Consider the following 18,495-nt stretch of genomic DNA (forward strand, 5'->3'; position numbering starts at 1 on the left):
GTTCCTTTCAGCCCGGAGGCAGGTCACCCGCTGGCACTAAGGACACCCCGTTCTCAAGTTTTAGGGAGCGAGTCGCGGACCCCCTCCCGCAGCAGGCCGGGGAAGGAGGAGACACGGGACGAGCCCGGGCCCACGGCCTCCCTCTCCTGCTTTCTGGCCGCCTGGCCTCAGATGCCCCATGTCCCCGGGCAGAGTGATAACGTCCTCCCCAAGGGGTCCAAACACCGAAAGGCAAATGCCGGCCAAGGCCCACCTCCCCGGAAGCCCTCGAAACATAGTAGCTGTTAAAACGACCACAGCCACCCTCCAGGGCTCGGTGGGGTCCATGACTACAGAGTTGGTTCAACAGAGTATGGTGCCCCGCGTTATGGAGAACCGAGCGGCCGTCAAAATGATGGCAGTAGATTCCTGCACATGGGCACGCGGTGGGGTGCAGGGCCAACCCCCACAGCTCCCGACACAGACGGCACACGGTCCTCCCAACTCTCTTCTCAGCCCCACGTTCTGTGCCCCCGCCCCCGGCGGTGTACAAGTGCCCGTGCAGGCACCACGCCAACAAACGCGACATGTCAGCACTCCGCTGTGACCCGGAAGACCCCCCAGAGTCATTATACGAGGAAACGGAGGCAATCTGAGGGCACGAACGGTTCTGAGTTGAAACACAGAGGTTTCGTATATGGATGGAAGGGTCCACTTGCAGCTGTTAAACCCTGGTCACCTGTAGGGCGTTTCAAAGCGAGTGGGGGCGTCCCACTCTTGATTTCGGCTCAGGTCGTGATCTCCCAGTTTCCGTGAGTTCAAGCCCCCGCGTCGGACTGTGTGCTGACAGCTCAGGGCCTGCTTGGGATTCTCTCTCTCTCTCTCCCTCTCTCTCTCCCTCCCTCCCTCCCTCCCTCCCTCCCTCCCTCTCTCCTCCTCCCCCACTCACTCGTGCTCTCTTGCTCTCAAAATAAATAAATAAACTTGCAAAAGTTAATGGGAGAGGAAGTGGAGGGGGGCCACGTCATGGCAAGCCTTCAACGTTTTGATCTTTACATCGCGATATGTTTGACTTTCAAAATAAGATTGATAATTTTTTGACAATCTCTTTTCAAACCTTTTCCTTTTAGGTGATGACAGACAGACTCATGGGAAATTATAAAATTTACAAAAATAGGACACAGAGATCCCACGTACCAGTTTCCCCCGTTAGTGACATCTTACATAACATTAATGCACCACTGTAACCAAGAAACGGACACAGGTCAAATGCACAGACCTTGATTTTTAAAATCATATACATATGTATTAGGGGGCCTGGGTGGCGAGCATCTGACTCTTGACTTCGGCTCGGATCGTGATCCCAGGGTCGAGGGATCAAGTCCCGCCCCTCACCACCCCTGTCCCCATGCTCTCTCTCTAATTACAATAAATTAATTCAATGACATCTATGTTTTTAAAGGAAAAAAATCGAACTAAAAAAAAAAATCTTCCATCTTCCCTTCTCTCCTGGTTTCACCGCAAGCCAGTGAAACCCCGCAGAAGAGCGTTTGGAAACCAACGGACGGTGGGAGGGGGCAGGGCTTTGGAACCGGCCAGGCCCAAACCGGATGCCAGTTCCCTGCGTGTCTGCCCGTGAGCTGGCGGTCGGGTTCTGAACCTCTCTGAGCTCGGGGCCCCGGCATGGCCGCGGGCTCACAGAATCCGCAGAGCGGGCCAGTCCCCAAGGCGAGGCCCGCCTCCACCAGACCGAGCTCCTCCAGCGGGGCCGGGTCCCCCCCATCTCCGCAACCCCGGGGACGGGCCGCTGCACGGGCACCGCGGAGGGCATGCGATCGGCCGAGGGGGGCTCCCCGGCGTGTGGCTGGCCGGCACTGCCCACCGCTCGGCAGCCGTGCCCGCCGGCAGCCTTGGGGGCCTCGTGGGACTGCCCCGCAGAACCCGGGGATGTTTCGGGGGGGTGCAGACACGAGCAACCAGCGCCCCGAGGGGGTTGGCCCGGAGCCACCCCACCCTGGGCTGGACGCGTGCGCAGTGAAAGAATAAACGCTTTGCCGTGTTACACTGGTGACATCTGGGGGCTTTTGTGAAACCGCGGCGTGACCCGGCCTGCGGAGACCGACAGAGCCCCGGGCTGGGCGCCTGCCCAGGTGACACGACGGGCCGCCACGTGCCGCGTGCGGGACCGGAAGGGGGCGAAGCCCTCCCCACCCTTGAGCCTCTTCCCTTAAGGGAAGCAGGTGGGCTCAGTTCCCAGCCGTTGGGAGGGTCCGGAGGCCTGGCCCTGGCCATGTCAGCACGGGGCTCCTCCCAGGCTGGGACACCTGCCGGGACACCCAGAAAGTGCTCCTCGACGCCCAGCGGCCCAGCGGCTTTCGCCTCCCTGAGGGTCTTTCTGTGCAGGGAGTTCCTTTGACCAGGATGTCTCTACTTAACAGATTTAGGCCCCCACTGGAGGAACAGACCTAAACCAGGGCTGTGGGCATCACACACGTGGTCCTGTTGCAGGACAACCTCAGGGAGCCAATCCTCATTGCTTCTGCCCAGCCAGCCTCAAAGAGCTGGTTCCCTGCAGTGGAGACGGCCCAGGGCTTCCTTGTGAAGCTGAGTCTCACACACACACACACACACACACACACACACACAGCCCAGCCAAGACCCGCACGCCCATCCCGGGTCACCTAACCTCTCGGCCAGCTTCCCCACCTGAGACCGGAGGATGCGAGAAGGAAGAGCCTCGTGTGTTCTGGGCACACAGGCAGGGCTGTCAAAACCCCTGCCCTCCTCCCACCCCTGCTCTCCTGCCGGAGTCACCCTTCGGGGTCTCGGGACTAGAGAGAAGCTGAGTCCTGTCCTCTGCAACGGCTCTGCTCGCCCCCTCTCAGCGGACGCCCTGATGTGTTCCGGGGGGCCCTCATCACCGTCTGGCGTCCCTGGGACAGCCAGGCCAGCGAGCATTGTCCCGAGCGGACTCAGAGAGTGGCCTGAGCGCCCCGCCCAGCTCCGCCTGGCCTCGTTAGCGCAACGCGGGGCGCGGCCAGCCCCACAAACTACGGGGTGCTTCTGGGCTGGTGACAGAGGTGCACAATACCTCCGGGAAGCCACACCTGGCACAGGTGCTCTGGGCAGCCCCCCCTCAGAGGGCTTTCCAGAACCACTGCCCAATTGTCGCAGGAGGGGCCGGGACCTCTGTGATGTAAGAGTGGCGAAGCAACCGCACCCAGATTCCGGAGCCTTCTGGCCCCACCCGAGTTCCCAGAGACACAGGCCGGGCACCAGCGAGCTGTGAGGAGAACGCAGGGTCCCAGGGGCCCATCTCCTCCGCCTGACCTGCCCAGACACACCTGGGTGGCGCTGGGCTCTGAGGAGACAACAGGAAGGCTTTGTTCCTGGCCTGGCTGAGACTCTCTCCCGGCCACTCCAGGAAGAGACCTGCCCTTTCAGGGACTCAGTTTATGGTGGAGGGAGGGGGACAGACAATCAGCGCTCACCCTCAGCGGGACAAGCAGGAGTCAACAAGGCCGCGAGACCCCCACCATGTCCCAGAGACCTGTGCCACCAGGCTTTTATTTATGAAGTGACAGCTGGAGGCCATCGCTTACCGGGCTGGTGGGATCAGGGGTGCGGCACTCACGGGCCTCCCTTGTGGCACAGGCCCCTCAGAGCAGGAGCCTGGGCCCCTGGGGATGCCTTCCACCAACGCCTCCCAGGACTTAGGGCTCCTGGGCCAGACTCTCCACAGAAGCAGATAGTTTTCGTCAGGTAAACACTCGGGGGGGTGGCGGTGGGGGGGTTAGGCTCCCATCAGCAAAGAGCAGGAGGGATGTGCCAAAGGGACACCGGGGTCCGGGCTCACCGCACTGGGGGCTCGAGAGCGGGTCAGGGGAGTGTCCTGTAAGGTGCAGCCGCCTGCCGGGTGACAGGGCCAGAGGAGGTGCAGGGAGGGCAGGTGCCCGCCTTGAAACGCAAAAGCCCCTATCCTTGCCCAGGGCATGGAAGGCCACACCTCAGAAAGGCACCGGGCCTGGTCAGGGCTGGCAGGAGGCAGGTGGGAAGGGGACCCCACCCAGCCTCCTGGCTCTGGCCTCCCAGAAAGTTCCTCTTTGCATCATCAGGGTCCAGACACCAATGCAGATCCACCCCAGATGGTCAGCTCTCCCCGGTCACCGAAGTTTCACCGTCCCCTACGCGAAGGCCCTTCTCTTACCTTTGCTAGAGTATCCACTACGCACACCAGCGGCTGCTTCGCAGGATATTTGGCCATGTCCCACTCAAAGTGGGTCACGAAGGATGTTAAGTCGACTGGAAGAAACACATTTCAACAAATGAGCGGGGCTCTCCCCACCTGGTGGAGACCAAGGTTGCCACACCCCCGGGCCAAGCGTCCCCCCTTGAACCGAGAGAAGCTGGAGGGCAGGCTGGGGGCCCTGGGAAGACACTGTCCCCGGGGGGAGCAGGGCACCGGGGCAGCGGGCTGGCCTTCGGCAAGGACCCGCAGCAGCACCCACAGCCCCTCTGGAAAGCCCGCCACCAGCCCCAGGGCCGCTGGACCCGGCGCACTCCTGTACCCCAAACTCTCTCCCAGGGATGTGCAGTGGGGAGATCCCGCTCTCCCAAGAGGAGAGCTTCTGAGGGCCGGGCTGATTCCCCGTCTTTTCCTGCTGTGTAGGACACACACCCCTGCTGGGTTATTGTTCTGTTTTGAAGTACCTCCAAGATAAGACTCGCCAGAGAGCCTCCAGCCAACCCTCCAAGACCACAGAGCCAGGTAGGGTGCCGCCTGCCCTCAGGGCGAGCTGCCTTCTCGCCTCCCTCGCCCAAGCCCTGGACGGAGTGGATTTCCACACACGTGGTCTGTTTTAAAGAAGGCGTGTCGAACCCTGGCAAAATCCTAGAAGCTGCGACTGCTGTTTTTACCACCCGGGGTGGGGGTGCCCTGGTCGCTGTATGTCCTTTATATAAAAGTCTATATACAGGGAGTAGACGAAGTCGGTGTTTTCTCACCATGCGTCCCTTCTCCCCTTACTTTCTCCAGAAACAAACCTGAACCTGCCGCCCTCGGGAGGTTTCTAGTTCCCTAATCAGCCGCGGGCGGAGGAAGGAGCTCTGGAGTTTGAGGTCAGACAAGCCACACTGAGTGGCCCTGGGCTGATCCCGAGACCCGGGGCCTCGAGCACATTAGCATCTAAGTCCCTTTGCACCTCAGTCTCCTGACCTGAGAAATGGGGCAGGGAAAGGAGGCCACACGGCCCTCCGAGCGCCTCCTTTCCAGATCAGCTCCATGCACACTTAGGGAGTGCTCCCGGGGGCCAGCTGCTGGAGACACCCAGCCCATTCTCCTTCCAGTAAGTCAGGTCAGCCCATGCGATGCTGACACAGCCCCCCAGGATCCCGTGAGCCTGTGCAAGACCAGCCTTCCTATGCTAGATTCTCACCCCGGGATACGTGCACGCCTGCCCTTCCCAGTACGTCCTTGGGCGGATAAAAGGGACACTTTTGCTCACTCGAAGGTCAGTCACTTACGCTGAACGTCAGCGCGCTACCCTGAGGGGAGGAACAGACCACACCCCCTAATTTCAAGGTGCTCAGTTTCTTAGAGAGACAGCCAGGCAAACGTCACACCACAGTGAGCGGCAACAGAGTGTATCAGGGTGCTAAGGGTGGGAGAGACGGTGTCTAGCTCCCAGGGAGGGCACGGAGGGCGGCACACGGGAGCTGGAGGTGACCCGAGTTTGCCATGTGGCCAGCGGGGGAGGGCGCTGGGTGTTAGCGGAGGGCGCCTGGGGGACATCCTGTGTGGGGCATGGGAATCTCTGGGACAACCCGGTGGAGCAGGAGGGCCAGGGCAGGGTCATGGAAGGCGGCATCTGCACTTTCTCCCTGTGGCGAGCAAGACACTGGGGCGCAGCTACGGAGCCCCCCATGATGCGGCAGAGATCGGCCCCACGTCGACTCCAACAGCGGGGCTGAAGAGGTCACCGAGCGGGCCGGGACACCAAGCATCCAGCGGCTACGCAGCCAGTCAAGGGCACGCACACGCTGGGGTTTCTGGGGGCTTTGCGGGAGAGAGGTGCAGGCGTGGGAGACAAGAAGGCGCAGCTAAGAGGGGCCACAGCTCTGGGCGCAGAAAAGGGAGGGCTGGCCCAGCAGGGTGCAGGCACCATGGGCCACCAAGGAGGCGAGGTGGAGGGAGGGGACATGCATTAAGCCGGGCAGCATGGGACGGGGCAGAGGGGAGAGGAGGTGGGCTCAACCAGGGGCAAGTTCGAGGCTGATGATGACCGCAGGCGACTCCCCAGGAGGCACGTGGAAATGAAACGGGGCTCGGAGGAGCGACCCAGCCCTGCCGGCAGAGGTATGAGCGCACAGGAAGTTGAAAGCGCCTTATATAAGGACGCCGTCGCCGCCCATGACAGCCGTGAGGGTGGGGGACGCTGACTGCCCACCTTGGCCAGGACACAGGAATTACTTCATTCAACCGAGCTTTCAACCCTATTAAGTACTGTTATCTTCCCCACCTTAGAGGTGAGGGTGGATGGGCACAGGGTAGTTACCTAAGTAACACCCACTACGAGATGAGACGGTGACCGCGGAGCACGTGAAGGACCACGGTCCCCCGCGGCCCGCCCACCGTCAGGTCACAGCTCCCCTGCGGGGGAGCAGGGGGCTCGTGGCCCATCTGCGCAAGAACCACATGCTGATGCGTCTGGGTCACTCGCACCTAGAAGATGGCCTTCAGATTCCCATGGTGCCGGAATAGACAAGAGGCACCAAGGTGGGGCCCTGATCGGATAGGACAAGCGTCCTTATAAGGAGAGACACCAGAGATCGATCCCTCTCTCTCTCTCCCTCCCCATGGGCTCACACCAAGGACGCAGCAAAGGAACCAACCTCCCGGCATCTTGACCTTGGACTTCCAGCTTCCAGAACTGCGGGAGATAAATGGCTGCTGTGTAAGCACCGCCCCCCCCCCAACCCCAGTCTGTGGTATTGTGTTATGACACTTCGAGCTAGTACAGATGTGGGGATAAATCTGGTATTAATATGGGTTTGGGAACTGCCACACTCCGGCAGGGAACGATTTGTGCAAGGGTGCGGGCCAGGGAGGAACAGAACAAGCATCTGAATTATGGGGGGGTGGGGTGCAGTCAGAGGCAGAACCAGAAGGTCGAGAAGGACTCCTCCTGGGGCAGCCGATCCCACTCATGGAGCCCTGGCGAGGGCCACGAATGCCGGCCACACGCTGACCGGCTGGAGCCATGGCCCGGCCCCCGCCGCCAGCCTCAGGCAGGAGATGCCGGGCAGACGCGTTCTTTGGGATCTGTGCCCCTTCTCTTCCCCGCTCAGCCACCTCCAGCACCCTGTGGGCACACCTCTGCCCAAGCCGAGCCACCTCCAGCCCCTCGCTCTCTCTCCCGCTGCTCTTGTCCTTCAACATCGGGACAGGGGCCGGCTCCTGCAAGCCCGCCGACCACGCCTCCTCCTCCTGGCCTTGGGCACACACCTGTTCTGTGATGCTTGTGATGCTGCATGACCCCCCCCCCCCGTTCTCTTTCGGGCTCCTTGAGGGGCAGATGACAGTCTCTGTGTCTCCAGAGCCTGTCTCAGTGCCCAGCACAGAGCAAGGGTTCCATATGTGAGTCTCCCTCCTAACTCTCGGCGACTGTACTAACTCGAGCTAGCTGGGTGGCCCGGGAGAGACACATTTCGGACCACGCCCATCTCCATGCAGGGTCACAAATTCTAAGGCCTTCATGGCACAGCAGAGAGAACGAGTTGCCTCTTTCCTCTAGAAGACCTCCTCCCATTCCTGCAAGACTCTGCCCGTCTCCTTGAGTGGCTCCTGAGCGTTCGGCCTCCGTCCCGTTCCCATCACAGCGTGGGTGGAACTGCGGGGCTGTCCCCTTGGCCCCGAGCCCTCGGAGAGCAGTCACCTCCACGTGCCCAGCAGCCAGCACGGCGCCTGGGACTTGCCAGCCATGCGGGAGTGGCCGTGAAGGAAGAGGCTGTCAGATAAGGGGACTGTGCAGACCTCCCTGCAGAGGCCTCTGGAGACCTCTGGGATGTGACTGTGACCTCCCCTCCTCGGACACCTCCCTTCCCACGTCCGGAGCACCCGCTCCAGACGCTGCCCCCTGCCCTGGGGTCACGCATCCAAGGGCAGCATTGCCCTGTCCGCGCCCATCACCTCTGGTGACAACATGGTCTGAGGCCGGTCTGAGGCCACGGCCCCCTTGGGTCTGCCGGTCCTTCCAATACGGCAGCCTTCTGCCTGCCCAGGGAAGAACCGCCTCCCCTCCCCTGGCTGAGGTCAGAGAGGCCTGGCCTCCAAGGGAGCAACTCGGGGCTGGGGCTGTTGGCCAAGGTCGAGGTCAGACCGTCAACAGCAGCTCGTGAGCAACCGTGATGTCATCTCAGAACCCAAACAAGGCCTTCCCGGCAGGCAGAACGAGGGACCTGTGACCACAGGGGCTGCCGGTCAGCCAGCCAGATCTCCAGGTGTTTGTGACTTCTGTCACGTTCTAGGGTCTGCCAGGCAGGGGTGTGCTTGCCCCGCTTCTGCTATAATCCAAAGCATCCCTGTCCTTCCAGCCTCAAAGCGCAGTTGGGGGCAGAGGACAAGCAGAAACACGAGATGCCGCAGCCAGGCTAGGAGCCCGTGAGGGGATGAAGTCCACTGACAGGTGAGAACCACCAAGACCCAGACAGGTGACCTGCCAAGGTCCAGGACCAGGTCTGACCGCTCCAGGGCTGCTGCGGCCGCTGGCTGACCGGGCAGCGCTGCCCCACCCCCTCCCGCCGGGAGATGGCTTAAACCCCACCTACTGGGGGCAACACTGAGCCTTCCAGTTAATCGTGTCAGTAGCTAGTTCCGTGGGTGTCCTGCAGAAGAAAAAGAAAAAGGTTTCCCAGCCCAAACGATATCAGGAAAACCTGAGCCAAAGTCAGTCTGAACAGAGGTCTTGACTGCAGTACTTTTCAGAGCCTTTACTATGCTGACACACATTGTGAATGTCAGGAGTCCTTGGCAGGAACACTGCTGTAGAGCCCTTGACCTTTATTTGCACAGGGCTGGTTACAGAACAAGGCTTAGAAGCTCTGGTCTCAGAAGTCACAGGGACCCGATTCACTGGCGGGGGCGGGGGGTGGGGGAGCTGGAGATAATGAAGCAGATTATGTAAACAAATAAAGCTGAATTTCCGGGGCACCTGGGTGGCTCAGTCGGTTAAGCGTCCGACTTCGGCTCAGGTCATGATCTCGAGGTCCGTGAGTTCGAGCCCCGCGTCGGGCTCTGTGCTGACAGCTCGGAGCCTGGAGCCTGCTTCGGATTCTGTGTCTCCCTCTCTCTTTCCGCCCCTCCCCTGCTCATGCTCTGTCTCTCTGTCTCAAAAATAAATAAAAACATTTAAAAAAAAATTTTAAGCTGAATTTCCTCCTCCCGAGATGAGAGGTGGCCGGCCCTCAGAGTAGCTGCCATCTGCACTGGGGATGGGGATAGTGGAGTGATGGCCTCTAGTTCTAAGTAACGTGAATTTTGAGTAGAATATAAGCATCCTGATTGCTATTTACTTATTTATTTTATTTTTTCCTGACTGCTATTGTAATGTGAGCTCGAATCCTCGTGCCTTAAAGACCAGGTTTTGATGCAGAACAGGAGCTCTCTACCTTAAGTCACCTCTTCAGTCTAGTCACCTGCTGGAAAATAAGTCCAGCTGATCAATGAAACAAAAGAATTTTTTATCAGCGCCAGCAAGAAATTTCCACATAAACAAACGGATGGCATGTGGAAAGGTATTTGGAGAAGTGCCAATCGGTAAAGATTTGTGCTCATCCCGAATGGGTTGGCTGGCCTTAATTCCACCAGTTTGAGCCAGTTGGAGAAAACCCAAAGCAAAGGGCTCCTTCTTTCTAACGCTGAAGCCAGGAGTGGCCCGTTGGGGTGCAGGGGCTCCCCCAGGAGGCTCAGGAGAAGAAGGGTCCTTGGCCGAGTGAACCCCCTCAGGGCCACGCAAAGCTAAGCCTGACATTTGAGCCGCCAGGGTCCACCAAGCAACCGGCTTCCAAGGGCGGGCAGGAGAGGGGACACTGAGGACAGACATCCAAGCGAGTAGAAGACCACAAGCCGAAAGATGCAGAAGTCCGCCTTGAACTCGAGAGCCAGGGCACTCCCCACTCCTGGAGGCATGCAGTGCTCGGGCGGGAAGGCAGGGCAGGCACGAGAGGGAGGGAAGAGGAACGAAACCGGCGATGGGTCGTACGGATACGGTGACCAAGGTGCCAAGGTGTTCCTCGAGAAATCCCCCGTGACCCCATCACCGCACCCCTACGACCAGGGGAGAATCCACCTTCCCAGGGGCATGCGGGCATCACACCAGGCACACTCACGGCAAACAACGCATAACCTACTCTTTAAACATTTCAGTTTTTCCTTCAAACCTGCAACGTAATAAGGGGAGGGCGGTTATTCCACTGCGTTAACACACGAAGCCAAGTTCAGGTTGGGGAGTACGAGCGTTCCCATTTGTCCAGTTAAGCAAGCAAATAACACGGCCTTTTATGGGGTTCCCAAGAGGGGACAGTGAACACGAACTGATGTGTAACGAGTGACAGAAGTGTTAACTACAGAATAACACGTGCAGTACCCACGCACGCATACAGCCACACGTTTAACGACCTCCACGGAGTTTCAGCACCGAGTTCTAAAGTTCCCAAAGCCTCAGAGTTTCTGTCGTGCACATTGTAAGTGCACTCAGTCGGTACACGATGAAGGGGCCTGAATGTCTCCGGAATCCGAAGGTCTCTACTGGACCACAGGGGAGACGGACGTTCAAAACGCGAACACAGAACACAGAGCAGTTTTGGTCTCTCTCGAGTAGCTACTGGGCACAATGAAGACAAGTTGGAGGCTTTCCTCAGCCCCTCAAGGCATTTTCCAGTGTGGCGACAGGGATAAATGGGTGGGGCAGGGGTGGGAGGGGTGGGGGAAACGGATGGAATTTTCCACGCCGGATAAGAGCACAAACTGACAGACGTGGCGGGTAGGCCAAACAACCGTTAGCCCCCACCGACCCCGTTCTCCCTTCCGATTTCTACAGGGTAAGAAATGCCAGGTTCTGGGGCTTTAGAAAGGCCGCCGCTGGACCACAGACGTGCCCAGGGGCATCTCTTCAAACCAGTCGTGCTGCTGGGCTCAAAACAGCGAGCACGGCCCTGTCCGACGTGTCAACTCAGAAGCTCCGCGGGGGCTCGTAACATTTCAGCACGGCCAGGGCCACCGATGGGCTAGAAGCGGCTGGGAGAGCCCCGGGCTAAGGACATTCCAGCGACCTACCTCCGTTGGCCAGGAGGTTCTCCGGAACCTTCCCCTTGGAGTCTTCCATAACTTCTACCACGCTCTGGGCCATCCTCTTTATGAGGCTTCGGGAAAAGAACAAGAGACCATTAGACCAGGAACGTGCCCTCCGAATTCTCACGCTGGGTGCCGCCCTCTGGGGAACCGTGGGGCAATATGCAGGCAGACACTTAAAATGTGAACAGTCTTTGAACCAGTATTTCCACTTCTGAGAAAGTAGCTTAAGGAAATAGGACAACCAGAAAAAAAACAAAACACCGTTCTGAATAAAAAGATGTCCTTCCCCAGCACCGCTGCTGACAGTGGAGAACCGGAAACCGCGAGAAGATTCAACAATGGGGGATTGTTGGAGGAAATGATGGTATATCCAACGGAGGCATCCGTTGGAAATAAGGTTTACAAAGAACTCCTAACGTGTAGAACAAGGCACGTATTATAATCTTCCGTGGAAAAAAGCCCCAAGGTCCGAATTTATGCAGACAGCGTGGCTGTGACCATGTGAAAGCGTTCTTCTAACTTTGCGTATTTCCGATCCTAATCCGTAATGATAATTCGGATCATCGTAGTGATAACTGAATTAATACTGAGTATAGTTCAGGATTGCTTTTATAATGAGAAAATCAAAACTGTTTAAGTCTCCAGCAAGGATCCCAAAGGATTCAGAAAGTATGAGAAAGGACGGTGGGCTGGCAGAGCATAAGGTTGTCAAAATCACTGTTGTATACCTGAAACTGATGTAACATTTAAGGATCCAGGAAAGAATAAACCAAACAAAAAAGGTCTCCTCCCTCCAACCAAAACCAAAGTATGAGAAAAGAAAGGGAAGTACAGGATTTCAAGGCAGAAGGACTCAAATTCCCACGGCTCTGCCAATTACCAAATGTGTCATTCGTTTCTTTGTTTTGGTTTTAATTTTTTTAATATTTTATTTTTGAGAGAGTGCGAGCACGCAAGCGGGGGAGGGGCAGAGAGCAGGGGACAGAGGATCCCAAGCGGGCTCTGCATGGACAGCAGAGAGCCCAATGTGGGGCTCGAACTCACGAACCGTGAGATCACGACCTGAGCTGAAGCCAGACGCTTAACCGACTAAGCCACCCAGGGGCCCCTGTTTTGTTTTTAGTTTTTAAGTAGGCTTCATGTCCAACGTGGGGCTCGAACTCACAGACCTGAGATCAAGAGTCGCATCCTCCACCGACGGAGCCAGCCAGGTGCCCCTTGTAGGTGTTTTTTTTTTTTTTCCTTTTTCTTTTTAGTAGTCTCCACACCCAAGGTGGGGCTCAAACCCATGACCCTGAGATCAAGAGTCACACGCGCTTCCGGCTGAGCCAGCCAGGCACCCCCAAACGTGTGATTTCGACCTCATTTATTCCATCTCTTTGTGCCTCAGTCCTTTTATCTGGAGGATGCGGAGTACAGCCCATTTTGCAGGATTATCACACATATGAATGCAACAACATATTGATACAACATATTAATCAGACACCGCGTATCTAGGAGCAAGTGTCTGCTCCTAGAGGCTGAGCGGTGAGAAGTCGGGTCAGAAAGCAAGCCAAACTAGGACCCAAGTCTAAAAGCCCTGAAGACCCAAATATCTGCCTTAGGCGCCCCCCGCCCCCGCCCCCCGCCCACACCTTCCCTTGGCTCCCATGAGGGAGGCCTCGTCTGCAGGCAGCGTGGATCAGGTCACTGAACTCCAGATGGGGAACATGGCCCTTCTGGTCTTGCAGACACTGGCCGTGTTGGCCGCTCAGAGCATGAGGCCAGGGGGCTGGGGACCAACACAGGAAACTGAGTCAGAAGGGCACCGAGAGGCCCCGGATAAAATGAAAAGAGGGAGGGCGGAAAGAAGAGAGGGAGGGAGGGAGGGAGGGAGGAAGCTGGTCTCCTAGCATAGTGACATGTATTCGTGGTCAAAATTGGAAAAAATATCGGAAAAAAGAACGACCGTTTTCCTCCACCCAAGAGGAAACACGCACTTTCATTCCGGTGGGTTTCCAAAGCCTTAACTCTTCTACAGTGTATGTGGCTTGAGGTTTTCCGTCCATAACACCGACTAGTTAGTGGAGTCTACCGGGCACCCCATTCTCTCATCATTATCTCCTTCGATCCCCGCAAACACTCTAGAGACGGGCATTATCCCATTTTACAGATGAGGCCCAGAGAAGTAAATCGGCCCCACCCGCCCAGTCCGGCTGAGGACTCCCAGGCTCTCAGCCACCCGGCCACGCGGCCGTCTCTACAGTCCCCGAGACCCATCCTGGGCTCAAGTCTTTACGAACGTGTTGGGAATTTCCTAGAATCGTAGCTCACCTCTTACTGATCATAACTGATGAGAATTCTTTTGCCAATGCGTCGTTACCCAACAAATCTGTTTCCTCGGCCATAAAGTGGAGATGATGCTGTGCCTCTCACGGGGCTATTTGTGGAGTCTGATGCAACGCACGTGATGTTTCAGGCGCGGGGAGTTTGTGGCAAACGTCTCCAGTTGTGTTCGAAGCAGCCTGGTGGACCGCCTCCGGGCTCTCTGCCACCCCCCCGGCTCGTGGGGACATCAGGGTGGGCGGGGGACAGGGTCAGAAACCTCTCCCCTCCCTTCCTCTGCAGCCTAGGGCTGTGACAATGCCTCCCCATCTGCCTGGCTTCGTACACCGTCCCTTGTGGGTCACCTACAGCCCCCACACAAGTGTCTGTCCCTTTACCAATGGACTCTCCTCAAATTCTCCTAATGTGAGTGTCTTTCCGTTATCTGTTGAGACTGACTCGACACGTTCATTCATCTGTTTGCGCATTCATGTGGCAAATTCCATACATTAAGCAACTGTGTGCCCAGCACTTTCATAACGCCATGGACCAAACAGAGTCCCTGCTCCCTGGAAGCTTCTATCCTAATGCCGTCAACAGCTCCTCTGTGATGCGTTGAAGTAATTATCAGTCACCCCGACCACAATGCCGCTGCTCAGGAAATGTTTGTTGGGTGAATAAACGAACTCTTTTTAAAAAGAGGAACCGACCAGCAAAAAAAAAAAAAACCAAAAAAACCCCAAAAACCAGCAAAGGGCATGAACACGCTATTCACAGAAGACAAAAACAGGCCATTCGTAGAGTCCACGAATCTATGAAAAGAGGTCCAGCCCTCCTCAGCGCCTAAGTAACACGCACCCTTCCTTCCAGGTCAACCTAAAAAGAGAACTCACTCACCATTTCGGTGATGGCGTTTTGCCTGCTCCCGATTCTAGCCTGTGTGAAGCTTTTAACAATAACCAGGATGGCCACATGCCTGCCCTCGGGCGGGTACACGACCACGGAACATCTCAGAATAACACGGTCCGGTAAAGCCTAGCTGCTGGAAAGATCACTTACGGCACATAACAAAAAGGGCCCTGGCTTAGCTGTGACGATTAACTACAGTCACCAGGAAACCGTCGCATTACGGAATCAGAGAGCTTGTCTTCTCGGAAGGAGCCTGAGAGTCTGCGTGATGTCTCGCTTTGGTGACGCTCCAGTCCACTGCGAACACGTTTTCAGGACCAGAGCTTCCCGTTCCTGATGTCTCTTGCGTGGCATTTCGCTGCGTGACTGTATCACAACTACTTCTCCTGGACACGGGGGTCGGTTCCCTGTGATCGCATGTCGCCACGACACACACGTCTCGCACGCTTGTGTAGGCGGAATAAGTTGTTACAGAAAAACTCCTGTCATAAAGGGTACGGACGTTTACAATTTTAACAAACAGGCCAAGCCACTCTCCAGACAGACAGAGGCAGTCTACACTCCCACCAGCAATGGACAAGAGTGCCCGCTTCCCTGAACCTTCGCCAACGTTAGGCATCATGAGCATTCAATCTCTGCCAATCTGATAGCTGAAAATTTTTATCTCATGGTTGCTGTGACGTGCGTCTCTTTGATCATGAGTGAGGCTGGCCGTCTTTGCAGAGATTCACAGACTCTACAAACGGCCTGGTTTCTTCTGTGGCCGGCCCACCCAAGCCCTTTGCCGGTTTTTCTGCTGCCTTGTTCCCCTTTTTTAAAAAAAAACCAACTTGTAAGAGCTCTTAAGGATCTCAGGAACTCAGCTGCTGAGACAGTGCTTTGAGTCAGGTAACATCCTCACTTCGAAGGTGAAGACGTGAAGACTTACGTGGCTGAAAGGGGCCCTACACAGGGTGACAGGTGTCCAAGCAGAAACCGATCCCAAATCTACACGACTCCAGAGTCCATGCTCCTCATTGCTAGCTTATACCACGCTCTGGAGCTCTCCTCTAGAGGACCTGACAAAAATGTGCACTAATCCAAAAGGGAAGATGTACAGATCGTATTTTTAATCAAAAAAGCAAACTGCTGGGGCGCCTGTGTGGCTGAGTCGGTTAAGTGTTGGACTTTGGCTCAGGTCACGATCTCACGGTTTGTGAGTTCAGGCCCCACGTCGGGGCCTGTGCTGACAGTTCAGAACCTGGATCCTGCTTCGGATTCTGTGTCTCCTCCTCTCTCTCTGTGCCTCCCATGCTCGTGCTCTGTCTCTGTCTCTCAATAATAAATAAACATTTAAAAAAAAAAAAAAAAGCAAACTGCAAACACCGTGTCATCTTGATTGGGGTGTTGGGTACCTCGGTGTCTGTCTCTGTGATGTAACCATTTGGGAGTCTGGAGTCTACGGAAGGCCGAGACCTTAAATTGTGGTTAACTTGCTCATCGGTTTCAGCTCTCAGCACAGTGGCAGCGACCCCCTTCCCATCCCCCAGCCGCATGGCAGGCACCTGTGTGTTCCTGGAATGACTTGTTCACAGTCTATGGGAGCCAGGGTGGCCATAAGCGACCCTGTCCTCAAGACACTGAGGATCTGTGCTCTGATCGCTGCTTGTGATCACACAGGTACAAAGAGGGGGTGATCATTGTTGTTGTACCTCCCTGCACTGTGCAAGCTCCTCCCCCTTCAGCTACAGAGACCTCCAAAGGGTTTAAAGAGCTTCTCTTCCCTTCATTTTCCTTTTTCTCATGTGGCAGTCAGACACGAAGACTAGGACATTCAAAAACAACCGTGTACATGGGAAACATTAGAAAATGAGTGTTCAAATCCAGGGAAGGGCTCAGAAAACACCTGTGGCGACTGTATCTTTACATGTCAGGCTGATCCTTGGCACAAAGACAACAATTTAAAATAAACACAAGCAGGGCGCCTGGGTGGCTCAGTTGATTAAGCGTCCAACTTCGGCTCAGGGCACGATCTCACGGTTCGTGAGTTCGAGCCCTGCGTCGGGCTCTGTGCTGACAGCTCAGAGCCCGGAGCCTGCTTTGGGTTCTGTGTCTCCCTCTGTCTCTGCCTTTCCCCCGCTCACACTGTCTCTCTCTGTCTCTCAAAAAATGAATAAATGTTAAAAAAAAAAAAAACTTTAAATAAACATAAGCAAAACTAATAACAAAAAACAGCAAATCCAGGGAGGGAGGAGGATATGATTTCCAGAGTTACCACATCATTAGACTCAAATGTCCAGTGTTCAAGAAAAAAAATCACAGGGCATTCAAAGAAGCAGGAAAGCACTGCTCATTCAGAGGAAAGAAATGAAGGAATGTAACATGATGGCAGATCTACCAGACAACGACTTTAAAGCAACTGTTTCAAAGATGCTCAAAGAACTAAAAGATGATGAGATGAACCTTAAGGAAGCAAGCTATGAGCAAATCAGAAATATCCATAAAGAGACAGAAAATCCAAAATAACAAAGAAAAGCACCAAAAAAAAAAAAAAAAAATTCTAGAGCTAAAAAATACAGTACCTGAAATGAAAAATCCACTAGAGGGACTCCCAGGCAGATTCAAGCAGAAAGACTCATCAAACGAGAAGACAGGATACAGAGAGTATCAAGTCTGAGGAATAGAAAGACCAAAGATTGAAGAAAAGTAAACAGAGGTTAAGGAACCTCTGGGCCCCATCCAGCAGCCAATATATGCATTGTGGGAGTCCCAAAAGAAGGAGAGCGAGAAAGGGGTGGGAGAACATTTGAAAAAATAAGAACAAAGCTGAAGGACTTATACTTCCTGATTACAAAACTCACTACAAACCTACAGTAGTGAAAACAGTGTGGTACTGGCATAAAGACAGACAAACGGACCAATGGAATAGAACAGAGACCCCAGAAATAAACCCTCAGATACATCCTCAAATGATTTTTGACAAAGACGTCAACACCATTCAATGGGGGAAAGGACAGCTGTTTCAACAACACAGTGTGCTGGGGAAGCTGGAGATCCACACATAAAAGACTGAAGTTGGAGCCCTATCTCACACCATATATACAAATTAACTCAAAACAGAACAAAGACTTGGACCCCTACCTCACACCATATATAAAAATTAACTCAAAACAGGACAAAGACTTGGACCCCTACCTCACACCATATATAAAAATTAACTCAAAATATCACTAATCAGCACTAATGGCATGGAGGGAACAACAAATGGCCCAAAAACATTTAGAATAAAAGCTCAACCTCACTTGCTGTGAAATATTTTTCACTTAGCATAGTGGCATATTGAAAGGATTTATGATTTCAGCACTGGCAAGTACTCTGGGAAACAGGAATACCAATGCCCCGTGGATACAAGGTGTTGATCGGTACAGCCTAGTTACAGAGTACTTTCAGAACAGCCATCAAAAGTTTTTAACACATAAGATACTTTGGCCCAGCAATTTCACTTCCGGGAATTGGTTCTTCTGATAATCTTGCTCCTGTGCACAAAACCATCTACACAGAGATGCAAAAGACATCTCTATGGTACCAGCAAGGGACCCAGGTGATAAAAATGGATCACCAAGAAGTCTCTAAAAAAGAAGGAGGAAGCGGGGTGCCTGGGTGGCTCAGTCGGTTGGGCATCCAACTTCGACTCAGGTCATGATCTCACGGTTCGTGAGTTCGAGCCCCACGTTGGGCTCTGTGCTGACAGCTCAGAGCCTGGAGCCTGCTTCAGATTTTGTGTCTCCCTCTCTCTCTGCCCCTCCTCCACTCATGCTCTCTCTTTCAAAAAAAACATTAAAAAAAAAAAAAAAGAAGGAGGAAGGTCTTTTATGGGTTGCCATGAAAGGTTGTACATCTTTGGGTATAAGGGGAAAAAAAATAGGGGCACCTGGGTGGTTCAGTCAGTTAAGCATCTGACTTCGGTTCAGGTC

General features: G+C 55.0%; 1 protein-coding gene and 1 long non-coding RNA gene across 9 annotated transcripts in view; one reads left to right on the plus strand and one right to left on the minus strand.

Moving 5' to 3' along the window:
* The window catches only part of ATP6V1C2 (ATPase H+ transporting V1 subunit C2), a 53,741-nt gene that overhangs the window by 14,797 nt on the left and 20,449 nt on the right, over positions 1-18,495 (minus strand). For 5 of the 8 annotated variants that reach the window (XM_049652525.1, XM_049652529.1, XM_049652526.1 and 2 more), the window contains exons 4-6: positions 11,312-11,397; positions 10,387-10,416; positions 4,187-4,281 (exon numbers count right to left, since the gene is read on the minus strand). In XM_049652525.1, the coding sequence (XP_049508482.1) occupies positions 4,187-4,281; positions 10,387-10,416; positions 11,312-11,397 (211 nt within the window). The remainder of the gene's footprint in view (positions 1-4,186; positions 4,282-10,386; positions 10,417-11,311; positions 11,398-18,495) is intronic. The other 3 variants (XM_049652524.1, XM_049652530.1, XM_049652528.1) reach the window with 1 other exon arrangement.
* On the plus strand, positions 3,216-9,536 carry LOC125937684 (uncharacterized). The gene is made up of 5 exons (XR_007462472.1): positions 3,216-3,741; positions 4,095-4,339; positions 4,649-6,932; positions 8,572-8,663; positions 9,229-9,536. It is a non-coding gene; the product is annotated as an uncharacterized LOC125937684 (long non-coding RNA).

This window comes from Panthera uncia, assembly GCF_023721935.1.
Source record: "Panthera uncia isolate 11264 chromosome A3 unlocalized genomic scaffold, Puncia_PCG_1.0 HiC_scaffold_12, whole genome shotgun sequence".
Classification (NCBI taxonomy): domain Eukaryota; kingdom Metazoa; phylum Chordata; class Mammalia; order Carnivora; family Felidae; genus Panthera; species Panthera uncia.